Raw genomic sequence first — 15122 nt, forward strand, 5'->3', positions numbered from 1 at the left:
TGAGAGGCTGGACAGGAAGCTTCTTCGAAGTGGCATATTTTCTCCCCACTCGTACTCTGCAAGGAGCTGTCCATGAAGTGCTCATGGTGTTGATGACGAAGATGAGGCTTGCCAGGTCTCGGAGAATGAGCTGCTATGCCAGGAAATGGCTGGGCTCCCCTGAATCTCCGGGCCAGGCAAACAAATGTGAAGAGCAGTGGTGGAAGGGAAGGAGTAAGTCTCGTTTATTGTTACGGTGTGGCCATAGAGTTTGGGTAAAGGTAAAGGTTCCCCTTGACAATTTTTGTCCAGTCATGTTCGACCCTAGGGGGCGGTGCTCATCCCCGTTTCCAAGCCATAGAGCCAGCATTTGTCCGAAGACAATCTTCCATGGTCACATGGCCAGTGTGACTTAGACACGGAACGCTGTTACCTTCCCACTGAAGTGGTCCCTATTTATCTACTTGCATTTGCATACTTTCGAACCGCTAGGTTGGCGGGAGCTGGGACAAGTGACAGGCGCTCACTCTGACGCGTGGATTCGATCTTACGACTGCTGGTCTTCTGACCCTGCAGCACAGGCTTCTGCGGTTTAGCCTGCAGCTCCACCACGTCCCTGACAAGTGTCAGGTACCCAAACACTGACCCAGTGTTTGGGTACCCAGCTCCAACTCTCTCCGAATGGCACCAGGGCTCACTGGCTTCCTGTGTCTGTCCAACACGACACATAATATACTTGCTTAGGAACTCAGACAGGGAACCCACAATACCTAGCTCACTCCCTCACACATGCATGGAGAAATATTATGTTCCAAATTCCTGTGACAAGGCCCCACACCATGACTTCACAAAGACCCAGCCCAGGCATTGGTCCCTAGATATAATGAAGGGATAGGGAAGATAATCCCGTGACAGCCCCTGACAAACAAGACAACAAAACCATTCCGGAAAATTCTTTTATTGGTTTTGGAAAAGAAGCTAAACGGGTATCCTCAGTGGATACAACGGCCTGGTTCAGCTCCAGCAGGACGCCTGCCTTCTGGTCCCTCGCATCCCCCTGGGGAAGAGGATGCTTCGAACCCTATGAGAGAGAGAGAGAAACAACTAAGGGGCAAGCTCATCCACTGCCGTCAACCGACTTCAGCCCAGGCATATTCACCGACCAATGTTCTGGAAACTTCATCCCAAAGTTCCACCTACCAACATCCACTGGCTTCCACCAGAAATGCCCACTTGTTCATCTCTTCCACTCAGCTTCTGAAGCCAGCCTACACCAGCTCCTGACGGCTTGTGTCACACACACATCCTGAGACATCCCCACGGAACGCCAGCCAGCCATTCACACACACACACACGCACACACACACACAGAGAGCCACCCCCAACTCACACACACCTTAACTCCATCAGCCATTCACACACACACACGGGCTTCCATCCACCGATATCCACCAAGCTTCTGCCAGCTGGTTTCAGGAGGCTAACGTCCCCTGGCTTCATTTGCCAACTTCTGCCGACCTCCACCTTGTGGCCTCAGCCAGCGTCCGCAGGGAGATTCCACCAGCTTCTGTCTGCCAACGTCCACCGACTTCCCACCAGTCCATCGCCAACATCAGCCAGCTTCAACCCACTGATCTCTGCCAGCCTCAAGCTGTTAACTCACCAGCCTACTTAGCAAGTTCATCTGCTTTCACAAGAGAACTTGCCTTGGGCAGAATGGCTGGGTCCCCTGCAGCCACTGCCGCTCTCTCTGCCGGACTGACCTCTGGCCACTGGCCTCCCTTCTGGTTTCCTGCCCTGCCCAGCAAACCCATTTTACCTGCCAGCAGAGAGGTGGGGCCCTGTGAGGTCACAAAGACCCAGGAGAGTTGGGTTGAGTTCCCAAGGCAGCAGCAGCAGCAGCACCCTCGGGATTGGCTGAGTCCTGAAGATGATGTCAACAGTCCCTCTGATCATGTGATTCATCCACAAAAGCTTGCATTTTTAATGGTTTTTTTAAAATTTGTGGCCTATAGATATATCCCCTGTCACCAATCCCTCTGATTGTTAAATCTCCCCATAATGGCCTTCTGACAGGATTCTAGGCTGATGCTCCAAAAAGTTATCTTCCAGCATTTGCACCAAAAGGAACTTTCCTAAGCTGGGGGGGGGGAGAAAGTAATAAATGAATAAGGATGGGCACAGTCACACAATGAAGCCTTTGACCCCCTTTTTTTGCCTCTTTTTGTACATTTTTTTCTTGCCCTTGCCATGAAAAAGATATTATGAGGAGCCTGTTAAGAAAACAACGTAAGTGTTTGAAACAAATACGAGTATTTTAACACCATCCCTGCACTATCAAAGATGCAGCTGTGTTTCAAAGACTCTCCCAGCCTTTGGAACTCCCTCCCACTGGAAGGCACTTTTGTACCACCAGTATTTATTTGTTAATACCGCCCATTGGGGGTGGGGAGAACAAGCATTTAACCCTTGCAGTGCAAGCGCAGTTGTTTTTTTTCTAAACTAAAACCTCAGCATTCAGGTTTTAATTGCAGTATTGGCACTTTGAAACAAATAAGTTGATTTTGTGTTGCCGTTTGCGCACTTGGGCTCAGAAAGGTTCACCATCACTGCCTTATAGGTAGTAACAGACTTGAATTTACAAGAGCAAAGCAGGGCTGTTGAGGACAGGACATTTTTGGAGGTCACTGATTCATGGAATAGCCACAAGTCAAGGGTGACTTGAGAGCACCCAACAACAACAACATTTGAAAAGTGGGAAGGGATCCAATAATATTTTTTTTAAAAAAATATTAAAAGCTTAGTATTTTCATTTCAGTACTTTAAACAAACAAACAAACTTGACAAAACCATTACTCCTTCCTTCTTTCTTTCTCACAGAAAGGAATTTCTCTTTGTCCGATGTTGGCTGCTCCAATACTGTTTGGTATTTCAGATGGATGTGTCAGATAAAAGGGGAAGAATAACCCTTTTCTTTTGAACACTATTTTATCTGCAATAAAACCAGAGATAAAAAACTTTGTATTAAATCCAAGAGTTACGGTTGAAGTTGTATCCCACACCACCAAAAAACCAAGCCCATATTGATCACTGTAAATTGGTCATTTCAATGAAAGACAGAATCAGGGATTCCAGGCTTTGAGAAGAAGACAGGACTGAGAAGATTGAAGCATCTATGACTATAATAAAAGGTGGGTTTTTTTGTGTGTGGTTTTTTAAAAGAAGTCTACAGCATTTGCTTCTATGGGTTAAACAACATGGAAACCTCTCATCAGCCCTCAGATGGCCAAAGTCATTCATATACATTAGTTAAAATATGTTGGAAGCACCAACTATGATCTTTTTTTGAGCAGCATATATCCCTAGAGAAATAATAGTGTAATAGCTGGATAAATGGTCATGTTTATTCTGAAACTAGTCTTACTGAATTCAATGACATTTATGTTGCAATAAGATTTCTGTGGCATGCACACTAAACCTGGGAGGAGGACCCCAATAATTTAGGATAAATTCTGGGCAAAAATGCACATGTTCAGTGTGTGGATAGGGTTGCAGCTCATCTTTTCTTCTTCTTTATCCATGTTTGCTGCCAGCTCTTAGCATCGAAACAGGAAGGACATTAACCTTATCACCAAACCAATTCATTTGTTAACTTTTCATTTTATTTAAAATTGCCTTTCTTCCAATAAAGACACCCAAAGAGGCTTACAATGTATTTTAAAAAAATAATTTTAAGGCATCTAAAAACACATTAAATTACAAGATTTTAACAAATAATCACAGTAGCTGAAATCCTATGGTCCATGTGCACAATGGGGACGAGGTCATCATTAGTGACAAATTGCTGCTGATTAAAGATGGTTTTAGGGTGCATGTAACTCATGAGACAAAGTTGTCTGCACCCCAAAATCACCAAAGGAAGCCTTTAATTACTGCTAATTTGCTGCTGATGAAATAATCCCCAGTAGACACAGTAAGCTGTGCAACAGGACTTCAGCATTATATATTAAAACTACTGAATAAAACCATTTAGAACAATTTAAAAGCACATTTAAAAAGTACAACATCCTGCTGTAAAACCTTTTTTTTAACTTACTGAGTTTTGGTTACACCTGCCTGAAAGGAAAGGTCACTCAGGAAAAAAGACTGACCCTGAGACTTAGGAAATATCTAGTTAGCGAAAAATAGAATAATTACAATATGGCGGAAATTTTTAATTTGGCTTTGTTTTAATTTCCTTCCTTTTATGCTGCACTGTACATATATCAGATGTTATCCCAATGATAATATCTGTGTTCATTGGGACAGACAGTGCAATCCTAACTCAAAAATATCTAGCAACTGTAAGAATTTAGGGTTAAGCGCAGATCTCTTCCGCTGGCAGAACAGCTTTTCTGCCCCAGCCATGGACCAGTTGAGTCAACTCTAGGCCAGATAAAGCTGTAATAGCAGAAAGCTGTGAAACATGAACCCAAATCTCTCTCAGCCTAGAGATGCGGGATGTCAGAGAAGACTGCCTTCAACTAGGCTAGCTCTGTGTTATCATAATGGTTGTGTCTCTGAGCTAGGGAAAGTTTGGGTCAGCCTTATCTCAGCTCCTTGTTGGCTCCACCTCTTCACCACACCTTTGTTTTTGTTTGTTTGTTTGTTTAGCTCTTCTGCCAGTAGTTGTTGGCTTGCATAGCAGTTCTGCTGGCAGATTGGTGAGATCTGCTGGCAGAAGAATCTTCTGCCTGATTTTATTAGAAGTATTGCACTGTTCATCCCAAGAAAGCATGCAGAAGACTGCAGTTCTAATACCTGAACTAAAGCCATCAAACAAAATGGGGGTCCAAGAAAATGTATTGTTTTGAACTACAACTCCCCAAACCTACAGGGTGAGTTTTTGAGATAGGGGCATGGATCTCAACAGATTGTCTGTTTCATCATCATAACCAGAGTGCTTGTAACAGCACGTGACATCCAGAAACCCATAATGCCAGCTTCCCATCTTTTTTTTTTTCCTTTCTTTTTTTTGCAAAGCAAGTTTGCCCTGGCAAAATATTTGATGCAGCCTTTTCATCTCTTAGGTACAGTATCTGTTGTGTCAGGTTAAAAGGAAAGATGCAGTCTTTCACCTACCATATATTTTGCATGATTGCATAAAGCTACCTAAGACACCGTTCTTGGTAAGAACCAGGGAGGCTGGAGAGCTGACCCAAGATAGTTTGCCACCTTTGGAAGAACAAGCTAGGGGCACACCCACACCCACCCATAACTCAAGTCAAATGCCTCCAAGCCAAGCCAGACATTTCCTCCAGCAGCTCTTCCCCTTCCTTGGCAGTACAAGTAAATAAGTGTGGGGAAAATACTAAGGCAACCCATCAGCTGCCATTCCATGACAGCCCAGATCGGAGGCAACCCCTTCCTTCCGCTGTGATCCAGCGGGATAGACAGCTCTGTTTCCTCCACTTGGGCGTTCGCAGCATCCTATATAAACCGCTGCGCGCTTTCTCTTCCCAAACTACTCTGCCCGGAGGATCTCTCTCTCTCTCTCGCTGTCCGGCTGCGAGTGAGGGAATTTTCAGTCCGGTCCCCCCCCCCCTCCGCCCGCCCGGCCGCCCCAGGCCAGCTGCCAGGTCAGGAGACTCCGGCAGGAGGCCCAAAGGACCCCGGGGCTGAGGTCAGCGCAGGGGGGCCAGGGAGGAGAAGGAGGGGCGGCGGCGGCGGCGGCGGGAGAGTTTAGGGTTAGGCACCTCCTGCGGCCAATCCCGCCGAGTCTGTGACTTTGTGCCTCCCGCCATCGCCGGCTCCGCTCCGGGAATCGCACCGATTCTGGGCCGCCGCTCGGCGCCGGGCGCCCGTTTTGGCCAAGAGGGAAGGGGCGAGGGCCTGAGAGGAGGAGGAGGAGGAGGAGGAGGAAGGCTGGGGCTCGGTCCCTTTTGGGGGTGTGCCCTGGGGTCGCGCCCCCCCCCACACACCCTCCTCCTCCCGCGGCATGGCGAGCCCCCCTCCTCGCCGCCTGGCACCGGGACCCTTTAAGGGGAGGGGGCAGCGCCGGGGAAGGCTTGGCTAGGGGGATGATTGGGGATTGGGCCGCCAGGGCAGCCGCCGAAGGCATACCAGAGAAGTAGAAGGGAAAGAAGGAGCAGAAGCGCGCGGGGGGGGGGAGGAGGAGGAGGAGAGCCCACGTTTTGATCTCGGAGGGGGGGGGGGAACCAAACACGCGCACAAGCCAACCTCCCCGCAACTTTCCGCAGCTTCGGCCCGTCTCCGCTGCCTGGCTCCCGCCTGCCTGCCTGCCTGCCTCTCCCTCTCTCTCCCCCCCCCCTCGCCTCCGCTCCTCCGGGCGTGGGGCGTTCAGGAGGATGGTGGTGGCGGCGGTGCTCGACGCCGGGACTCGCCTGCTGCTGAACTACTGCGGTTGCTGCTCCTGCCGCCGCCGCCGCCGCCGCCTCCTCTTCCTCCTCTTCCTCCTCCTGCTGGCCGGAGCGAGGCACAGCAGAGCCGCTGCCACCGCGACCAGCTGCGAGCTCCACAGGAAAGTAAGTGCACGCTTTCCTCCCTGGGGGGGGGGCGGAAGGTGGGGGGGGCAGCGGGTCGGGATAGCCTGGGGGAGGCGGGAGGGAAGAGCGGCGAGCAGGGCAGGGAGTTTACGGCGGACGAGGGTCCCAACTGGAAGAGAGAGGAGCAGCCCCAGACTTCCCTGATCTGTAGGAGAGGACATGGCCGGAACGGCTCTCCATGATCTGACAGGCATCCTATGGCTACTCCCAGAGGACTAGCCCTACCATGGCTCCGGTGGGGTTTACTCAAGTGTTGATTTCCGGGGCTCTGCTCATAAGTTGCTACTGCCCGTCGGGCGGCTCTGCAAACAGGGCGCGCGCCTTCTCGCCCTCCCTCCCGTTCCAGAGGCTGCGCAGGTTTCGAACCTGCGACTGGGAACCCCCGCCTGCCGTTCTTGCCCTGTGGAACAGAGCGGAACGGTGGACCGGAGGCAAGTTAATTGCTGGCGTGTCAGAAGGAATTGGGGACTGACGAGGGCGGGGAAGCGCCTCTCAAAACAGTGAGGCTTTTCTGGCTTCTCTCGGCGCAAGTTGGACTACAAACGAGGCGCGCGATCCTAAGCATGCTTCCAGGTGTCTTCTGGCATCTAAAAAAAAAAGCCAGTGCACCGTTTGGGCCAAAACCAGTAGATGGTCTCAAGTGAAGGAGACCGGTTGAATCCGTGGGGCCAGCATAAATGCTACCTTGACGCTTCCCTTTCATTCAGCGGGACCTGTGCAGTCGGTTGGATTTGGTGGCGGAGCAGAGCCGCTTAAGTCAGAAATGCCCCACGGAGAGGGCTTAGGATCGTGGCAGTTCATGAGGATGCCAGATCCCGGCTGTACGCCCGTTTCCATGGGACCAAGCCCCGGGGACACTCCCAACAAAGCGCTGCCAAGCGCGTGGAGTCTTTTGAAATGCGCGGGGTTACTTCTCCGCACGCGCTGCCTGGGCTGCCCCCTTTAGGATGGGACGCAAGCAGGTGCCTCTGGCGTTGCGCGCTCACCTTCTGCAGAGCAGAAGGTGAGCGCGCTGATCAGAGACGTGCAGCAAACTCGCCTCCGCTTCTCCACTTGCACAACCTGCCTCGGACCGAAGTGGAAAACAAATCGAGATTGGATCCTCGTTCCTAGATCTCTATCTCTATCTCACGCACCCCTGGTTTATTTATTTATTTATTTATTTATTTATTTATTTATTTATTTATTTATTTATTTATTTATTTATTTATTTATTTCCTTAAAAGTTAGAAACAAGGTCCAGTCGTTCAACTAAATCAGGAAGAAGTCGCATTTGGAAGTTTTCCTTTTGGACTACAACTCCCAGTGTTTTGTATCCAGCATCGTTATAGTTATGCTGGCTGGGGGGGAGGGGGGGTTCTGGGAGTTGTAGTCCCAAGAAGGAACGATTCTCCCTTCTGGGAAGGGGGAAACCTAACGTTTCGGTGCTCCAAAACCGTAAAAGGAGTGCCTGAATGTCCTGCATCTCTGTGATGGAGACGCCCGGCTCCTTCAAGAAAGACAAAGGGCGATTTAGTTCGTAAGGAGAAAATACCTTCCTCCCTCTTGAAAGGAAAGGGTGGGTGGAGAGGCCAGGGAGGGAGTGGCGGGGGTTGTCTTCCCCTCATCTTCTTTAATGGAGCGCCTGGGTGTAAATGAGCCCTTGATGGGATTTAGAGTGCCTTTAATGAGATTCAGCAGGGGAGAAAGGAGATAAGGTTCAGCGGAGGTGCCATCCTGCGTTTGGGTTGGACCGGCCTTTCTTTCAGCTCTGTTTACGTTTCGCACTTCGCCACCCTTTGCCAGCCTCTCCATCGTCCCCGCCTGGATGGGGAGCCGGAGATTCCTGCCTTCCAAAGGGCACCTCATCAGGGCTTCATTTGTTCTGTTTGTTTTCTCTCCTCTTCCCATTATGAGAGGCGTTTACTCTTGCACGCCTTGAGAATGGCGAGCATTAACGGCACTTAAGCCTGCCTGCCTTCCTTCCTCTTTCTTTGCCATCCCTTAGAAGTCTGCCAGCAGGCGACTGAGACCATACACTGTATGTTGATTCAGTCACACACTCTAAAAAACATATAGAAAATGACCCTTCTGCAGGGGATCAAAAAAGGCCAGGCTGTTCTGAGGATGACTTCTATAATCCAATATACCCTGGAGATATTGATCAAGCCCTTGTAACATCAGGATGCTGTGGGACTAGTCATACAGACACTTTTGAAACTAACAGGGTGCAGCTCATTGCTATGCTTTATTTGGAATTTGCAAAAAGGCATGTATAAGACTGCAGTCTAAGGCTGTGAGAAAATTACCCTAGAACTTGTTTCTTCAGTGTAAGCATATATAGGATAGGGCTGTATACCTTTAATTGTATTTGCATAGCAAGATTCTTTGGGTGTCCTTGGTTTGTTCCTTGAACATTGCAGAAGATCTGCACACTGGTGTGTCAGTTCTTGCACGTTTGATATTTGTTTTTTTGGCACTCCAGTCATGTGCCATCAAGTCAATTCTGACTTTCCAAGGTTTTCCAGGTAGAGAATACTCAGAAGTGGTTTACCATTCCCTTGTTCTGGGGGGGTGCCCTGGGACCGTGCAGCTTGCCCAAGGCCACATAGGCTGGCTCTTCTTTCAGGAGGAACAGTGGGGAATCAGGTTTCCAACCTCTGGGTCCACAGCCGGAGACCTGAAGTACTGAACTATCTGGCCAGCATTTTCTTGGCACACATAAGCCTAAAAAGAATGGCCACAAATCCTGCACATATTGAACCTGCTTGAGTTCTGTGTAAGTCAATAAGGGTTAGGCAACCCATGTTCAGGCTGGCTACTGGTTGTTGTTAAGAAGTCAAAGGAGAAATTTGAGAAGAGTGGACATGTATCTAGAAAATGTGCAGTAGAATCCATAATACTGCTTTTACTATTCTGACTAGAGATGGGGGTATTCGTATACAAATACGAATATCCCCGCACAGTTGGTGTTAACGAGGGTCCACTCAGTAATCTGATGCGGACGGCAGAATTCTACGAATGGCTCTGCAGCGCGCGATCCACTCACCACTCCTGGCAGGAGGCGGGAGGACAAGCCTCACTGCCAGGTCGAAGAGTGGTGAGCGGATTGCACACTGTGGAGCTGGACCCTCGTTGATGTCACCTGAAGGATTAGTTTAGATGTATTGCCTTGTAGTGAATTGGAGCACCAGTCAGTTATAGCAATGGCAGAACAGTATATTGTGATGTATTTGTTTTTGTTTTTTTAGGTGAAAAGTTTGGGTAACAGTATGACAGTGATTAAACTACACTGATATTTTCCAAAAGACATTGCAAAAATTCAGCAAAACTTAGTCACACGTATCAGCTTTATTCATAAATGAATCCATCTGAGTTCAGCTTAGATCCAAGAAAGCAAAGCACAAGACTGTATCTCTGTTCCCATTGAAATCAGTTGGACTTAAATCACAGGTTCTATTCCCTTCCACCTCATGTCACTTCGTTGCTCCTGAATCTTGCTTAATTGTGTCCAGGGTGGTTCAGGATATCCTCTCAGTTCTAAGCATGTGGACCATGGCTGTGGAAAGTGATGGTTGCTACTGAAACAAAGATTTTGGCAGACAAATGCCCATGCAGCATTTTCTGATGACATCACAGCCAAAGAAGGTTTCTGTGGGAGGAAGTAATTCTTTAGTTTCCTCTGATTCCATTCTGTTTGAACAGCATCTTCAGTCAGGCAGAGCCTTTTAGTATATGTTGGAAGTCTAATACACACATAAGGAAGGCTAGTAAAGCTGTGCCATGATCAGCCTTCTCCAGAAAAGTCCACATTTAATAAACTAGCCAAAGTGAGGGGAAACCATCTCCTCAGGACTAGAATTTAACTCTAAGGAGCACTGCCAGAACTATGTATCAGTTCCTTCACAGGATGTGTGAAGGAACAGATGCTTGCATATATCTTCCCAGACTGGCTTGCTATCTTGACTTCAGCCTGTTTGTTACATGCAGTTTTTAAAAGTAATGTTTTAAAGGTCTGGATAAAGTATTGACGGGCGAGAGCTACAGGAATTTGGATGAGCCTTTGGCCCCTCCCCTTTAAAAACCCTCACAACAGTTCTGTAATTGTTAGAATGGTGTTTTAAAAATCTGATATGGCTCCTGGGCCTTTTAATAGTTGCCTGAGTTAAAGAAGAGGCAACACGTTTCCTATCATAAGACGAAGAGTTTGGGAAAATGTCATATCAGAATGGTGTTAAAAGCAGAGGAGCAAGGATAGTCGTTCTGTATGTGTATATATGTGTGTATAGCAGCAGCAGTCATTCTGATTATTTTGCTAATATAATACATATTCGTTAGGTGGTTAGGTATGTAGCTAATCCTACCAGCATAAGAATACTGCCTTGTGTTTTGTTCACCATAGACCAGGATCGTATTGTTTATTTATGTCAACAAATGTTATTCATTCATTCATTCATTCATTCATTCATTCATTCATTCATTCATTCATTCATTCATTCATTCAAGCCACTACTCTTCCTTAATTGTGTCCAGGGTGGTTCAGGATATCCTCTCAGTTCTAAGCATCTGAGCAGCATTACAAATAAGAAATAAACATCAACATAAAAACAGCAATAAGAATAAATTAACTACATTAAAAAAACCACCCCTCCCTGTACCAGCTACTGCATATTTAACAATAAAAATCAACCCTACAAATGGTAGCGAAAGCCGTATCAACTGCACAGTAGCCATTGGGCCACATACAATGGAAACAATTGAAATTTCAGAAGTTTCACTTGCTTTCTGAAGCCGAGGAGGGAGGGGGCCAGGCTCACTTCCACAAAGAGGGAGTTCCACAATGTGGTCACCACCACAGAGAAGGCCCGTTCCTCACTGAGGTTTTCCAGGCCTCACTTGGAGTAGCCACCCATAGCATCAGGGATTGAGCAGTGTGTTGAGATGGGAGGACTTATCCATCAGCATAATGTTCTGAGGTAAATTGCTCCAAGTTAAGAAGGCAACACAGGTACAGTATTTCCTGTTGCACACCAAGTCACACAGCTGGTGTGAACAGTACAGTGGACCCTCGACTTACAGACGACTTGACGTACAGACTTTTCGAGTTACAGACTTCTCTGGCCACAAAATTTAGATTCGACTTGCAGCCGGAGAATCGACTTACAGACCAGAAAAAAAACAAAATGGAACAAAAATAGAATAAAACCCGCTGGTTATGGGATTAATCGTTTTCAATGCATTGTAGGTCAATGGAGATTCGACTTACAGACTTTTCGACTTGCAGCCACTGTTCCAATACGAATTAATTCCGTAAGTAGAGGGTCCACTGTAAATGCCTGTGCTTACTTCTTAATTCACGGCAATTCAATGCGGAAAGCTATATAAATTAACAGATTCTGGCCCAATAGTTCAAATGGCACTCCTTAGTAAGAATACATCACAGGTGTATCAGAGGCAGTTTAGTTGTAGCTTTTTTTCTATCTCTTATCCTCTCAATCAGTCAGTGGAACTAGAATCCTTATGTTTCATAATAGCTCAGTGGTTTAGGCATCTGGCTGCAGAACCAGAGGTTGGGAGTTCAATTCCCCCCTGTGACTCCTTGACCAGGGGCTGGACTTGATGATGCATAGGGTCCCTTTCAGCTCTGCAGTTCTGTGATTATAAAGGTCTGACTGTTTTCAATTTATAAACTATGAGAATGAATTTGGGCTTTTGTAACAGTTATAACTAGTTTGCATGGTGAGAATTGATGGCAGGAACCTATTTTGGAGCAGGGCTGGAATTCCAGTTTGGAAATGATCTTGCAGGCTTCATTCTACTGGTGGATTAGCAAAGGCATGAAACAGAGCCACAAACAAAGTACACAGGAACAAAGAAAGTGGGTTGCACCAGAAGTAATAATTGCCAGCTTGAACTTTTCCCAAACCAGGTATACAAAGTTCAACCCAGTTCTATGTTTTCAGGACTAAGTCCCAGTGCAACAGCTTCCTGGGCTGCAAAATAATGTTCAAAACCATTCAACAGCTTTCTGGACTGCTAATATAGTACATTTCCATTGCAAGATAGTTAAGAGCAGGGTATTTAAAATGTAAACATATTTAAATCTGCTGTTATCACCAATCAACGGTTGGAGATAACAGTAGATTAAACCTGTGGTTTGCATAGGGGACCCTTCCTGATTTAAGGAATCCCCAATTAAGTGGTTCTACAAAAGACATAAGGATTACCTTGTAGAACAAGCTGTGATTCATTATTATGTGTAACTAGTAGACACACTGCTGGTAGTTCATTAGTGGTCTGACCTGGCCCTCTCCTATGTGTAGTGGATAAGAAAGCAGAAAATGCATTGTGCAGTTCCCTGTTCGAATCTCAGCTCTGTTGTAAGCCCACTGGATAGTCTTGATAAGGCACTGCGTCCCAGCTTCAGAAACTCATCTGTAATAGAAAGATAGTAAGATTGGCCTATCTACTAAGTTTGTTGAAAAGATTTCTAATACTATGAGGGACGTTGAGCATTTGCAAAGGGTATGTAGATACAAATCTGTGGGAATCAAGCTCTGGCTCCATGTTTTGAGGGTCAGTCTTAAAGAGTTCTTTGCACACACTCACCCCTCTGTAGGCAAAGGACAACGTTTTGGATGTGGCTACTACTGAACTAGGAGTTGATATTTGTGTTGCCTTAAACCTGGTAATCTGACCTATAGTCTGCACTTTACAAGATGGGGTAATACTTTATTTTAGAAGCCGGAGCTTTAGAAGTGGAATGCGCATTACTGAAAGAAAAAGAAGTCCGTATCATTCTTAACCTTTTCCTTTGGAACACATAGAATTTAAGTGTCTCACTTTGACTGGATCATTTATTTTCATGTATATATTTTAAAATGTTTGTATTGTGAACCGCCAGTTGTGTGGGTGATATACTCCACTGGTAGCAAATTAATTTAAAAACACCTTTTGAGGTAATAGTGATTTTAGTCATGACTTTTATTCACCTGCTTAATTCAGAGGAATGGGATTCAAAATACTTAGAACAGTTTGCCTGCATGTCAACCTATATCCTTGGCTCTGAAACTCCATTTCGCATAGAGTTGAGGCCTGGAATGATGGCCAGAAGGGGAAATTTGTTAATAGAGGGCTCATTATCTCCTGATTACTTGGCCATTAAAATGGGTGGCCACCTGTTGCTTTCTTTAGTGTTAATCTGAATCCTCTAAGATGCCATGATAATGGATGAAGAACTGCTCCATAACTGTCAGTCCCTTTCGCCATGAATTTTACTATTACCCAATTAGAAGGCAAAAGTGGCTTTTATTGTCATAGATATTTCCTTATTGTTTGTTATGCCTTTATCTTGATCTTTCCATGAATGCCATATGTGGATCTCTACCCTCCCTATTGTTTTATGCTTACCACAGCCTTAGGAAGTCCATTTGAGATCTCCCAGTCAAACAGACCAAATATTACACCAAAGTGACCTGCAAAATGGTTGTTTCCTAAAACATCAGTCCTGATTCACATATCTCTCATGACAGTAGGAGTTCACAAAATGATATCTTTGAAGTGGCTGAAGTAGATCCCATATGCCAATTGGGGATTCATTTGCCTTTGACTGGTCCACTTAAAATGATTTTAATAGCCTTTGGTCAGTTGATTGGCCAAACATTGGTCAAATACTTATGGCATGGATGTATTAGTACAATAATGAAGACCTAATTACAAAAAACTAGTAGGATGTGGTGGTGCTGTGGGTTAAACCGCAGAAGCCTCTGTGCTGCAAGGTCAGAAGACCAGCAGTTGTAAGATCGAATCCACGTGACAGAGTGAGCTCCCATCGCCTGTCCCAGCTGCTGCTAACCTAGCAGCTTGAAAGCATGTAAATGCGAGTAGATAAATAGGTACCACCTCGGTAGGAAGGTAATGGCATTCCGTGTCTAGTTGTGCTGCCACATGACCATGGAAACTGTCTACGGACAAACTCTGGCCCCATGGCTTGGAAATGGGGATGAGCACTGCCCCCTGAAGTCAGACACGACTGGACAAATTGTCAAAGGGAACCTTTACCTTTACCTTACTAGGACCTCAGCTATGACCTTCATAGGACTTTTAGATAGTCTCCTGGCAGATTTACAGTTAACTTTCTGCTTCCAAAAATTCATTGGCTGCAGAAGTTGTATCTTTAAGAGCTGTTGGGTGAGCAGTAATTCACAGATGGCGATGCTTTGAATCTGCATTCTAAAGAACAAACAGATTTGTAGCATCTTAAAAACACATTTTAAAAATGAAATCAGCTCTCATGTCCACCCAGTTCTATACAACTGCCTCTTCTGTGAGTATGGGGTGGAGGGTGAGGGGAATGTTAGCAGCAGAGAGACATGAAGTGCAAGAGATGCAAAAAGCACCCCTTTCTGCTATTAAAGACAGAAAAACAGGCCAGTGTAGCTTCTGTTTTCTCTGTGGGCTTTTGGGCATCATAATCCAAACCGTCATTTTTGCCAAGGGAAGAGTGTTTGTGTTCTTGCCTCCATGAATTTTGTGCATTTACAGCGTACATCGTGTAGGTGAGGCCAGGCCACGTGGCTTTCCCCAGAGGATGGGACAAGAATGGTAGGAAAAGGGTGA

General features: G+C 46.3%; 1 protein-coding gene and 1 long non-coding RNA gene across 7 annotated transcripts in view; one reads left to right on the forward strand and one right to left on the reverse strand.

Moving 5' to 3' along the window:
* Window positions 1–923: 923 nt before the first annotated feature.
* On the reverse strand, window positions 924–6490 carry LOC140704798 (uncharacterized). 2 transcript variants are annotated; one of them, XR_012084232.2, is made up of 3 exons: window positions 6363–6490; window positions 2836–2971; window positions 924–1060 (listed from the first exon to the last, which is right to left on the reverse strand). It is a non-coding gene; the product is annotated as an uncharacterized LOC140704798 (long non-coding RNA). The 2 variants fall into 2 exon arrangements; XR_012084233.2 differs by lacking the exon at window positions 6363–6490 and adding an exon at window positions 6199–6330.
* Window positions 6327–15122, forward strand: part of TRABD2A (TraB domain containing 2A) — a 79363-nt gene continuing 70567 nt past the window's right edge. For all 5 annotated transcript variants that reach the window (XR_013541372.1, XR_013541373.1, XM_072991950.2 and 2 more), the window contains exon 1: window positions 6327–6503. Coding sequence is in view for 3 of the 5 variants with exons in the window: in XM_072991950.2 (XP_072848051.2) it covers window positions 6327–6503 (177 nt within the window). In the remaining 2 variants the exon portion in view is untranslated. The remainder of the gene's footprint in view (window positions 6504–15122) is intronic.

Source organism: Pogona vitticeps, chromosome 2, assembly GCF_051106095.1.
Source record: "Pogona vitticeps strain Pit_001003342236 chromosome 2, PviZW2.1, whole genome shotgun sequence".
Taxonomy (NCBI): Eukaryota; Metazoa; Chordata; class Lepidosauria; order Squamata; family Agamidae; genus Pogona; species Pogona vitticeps.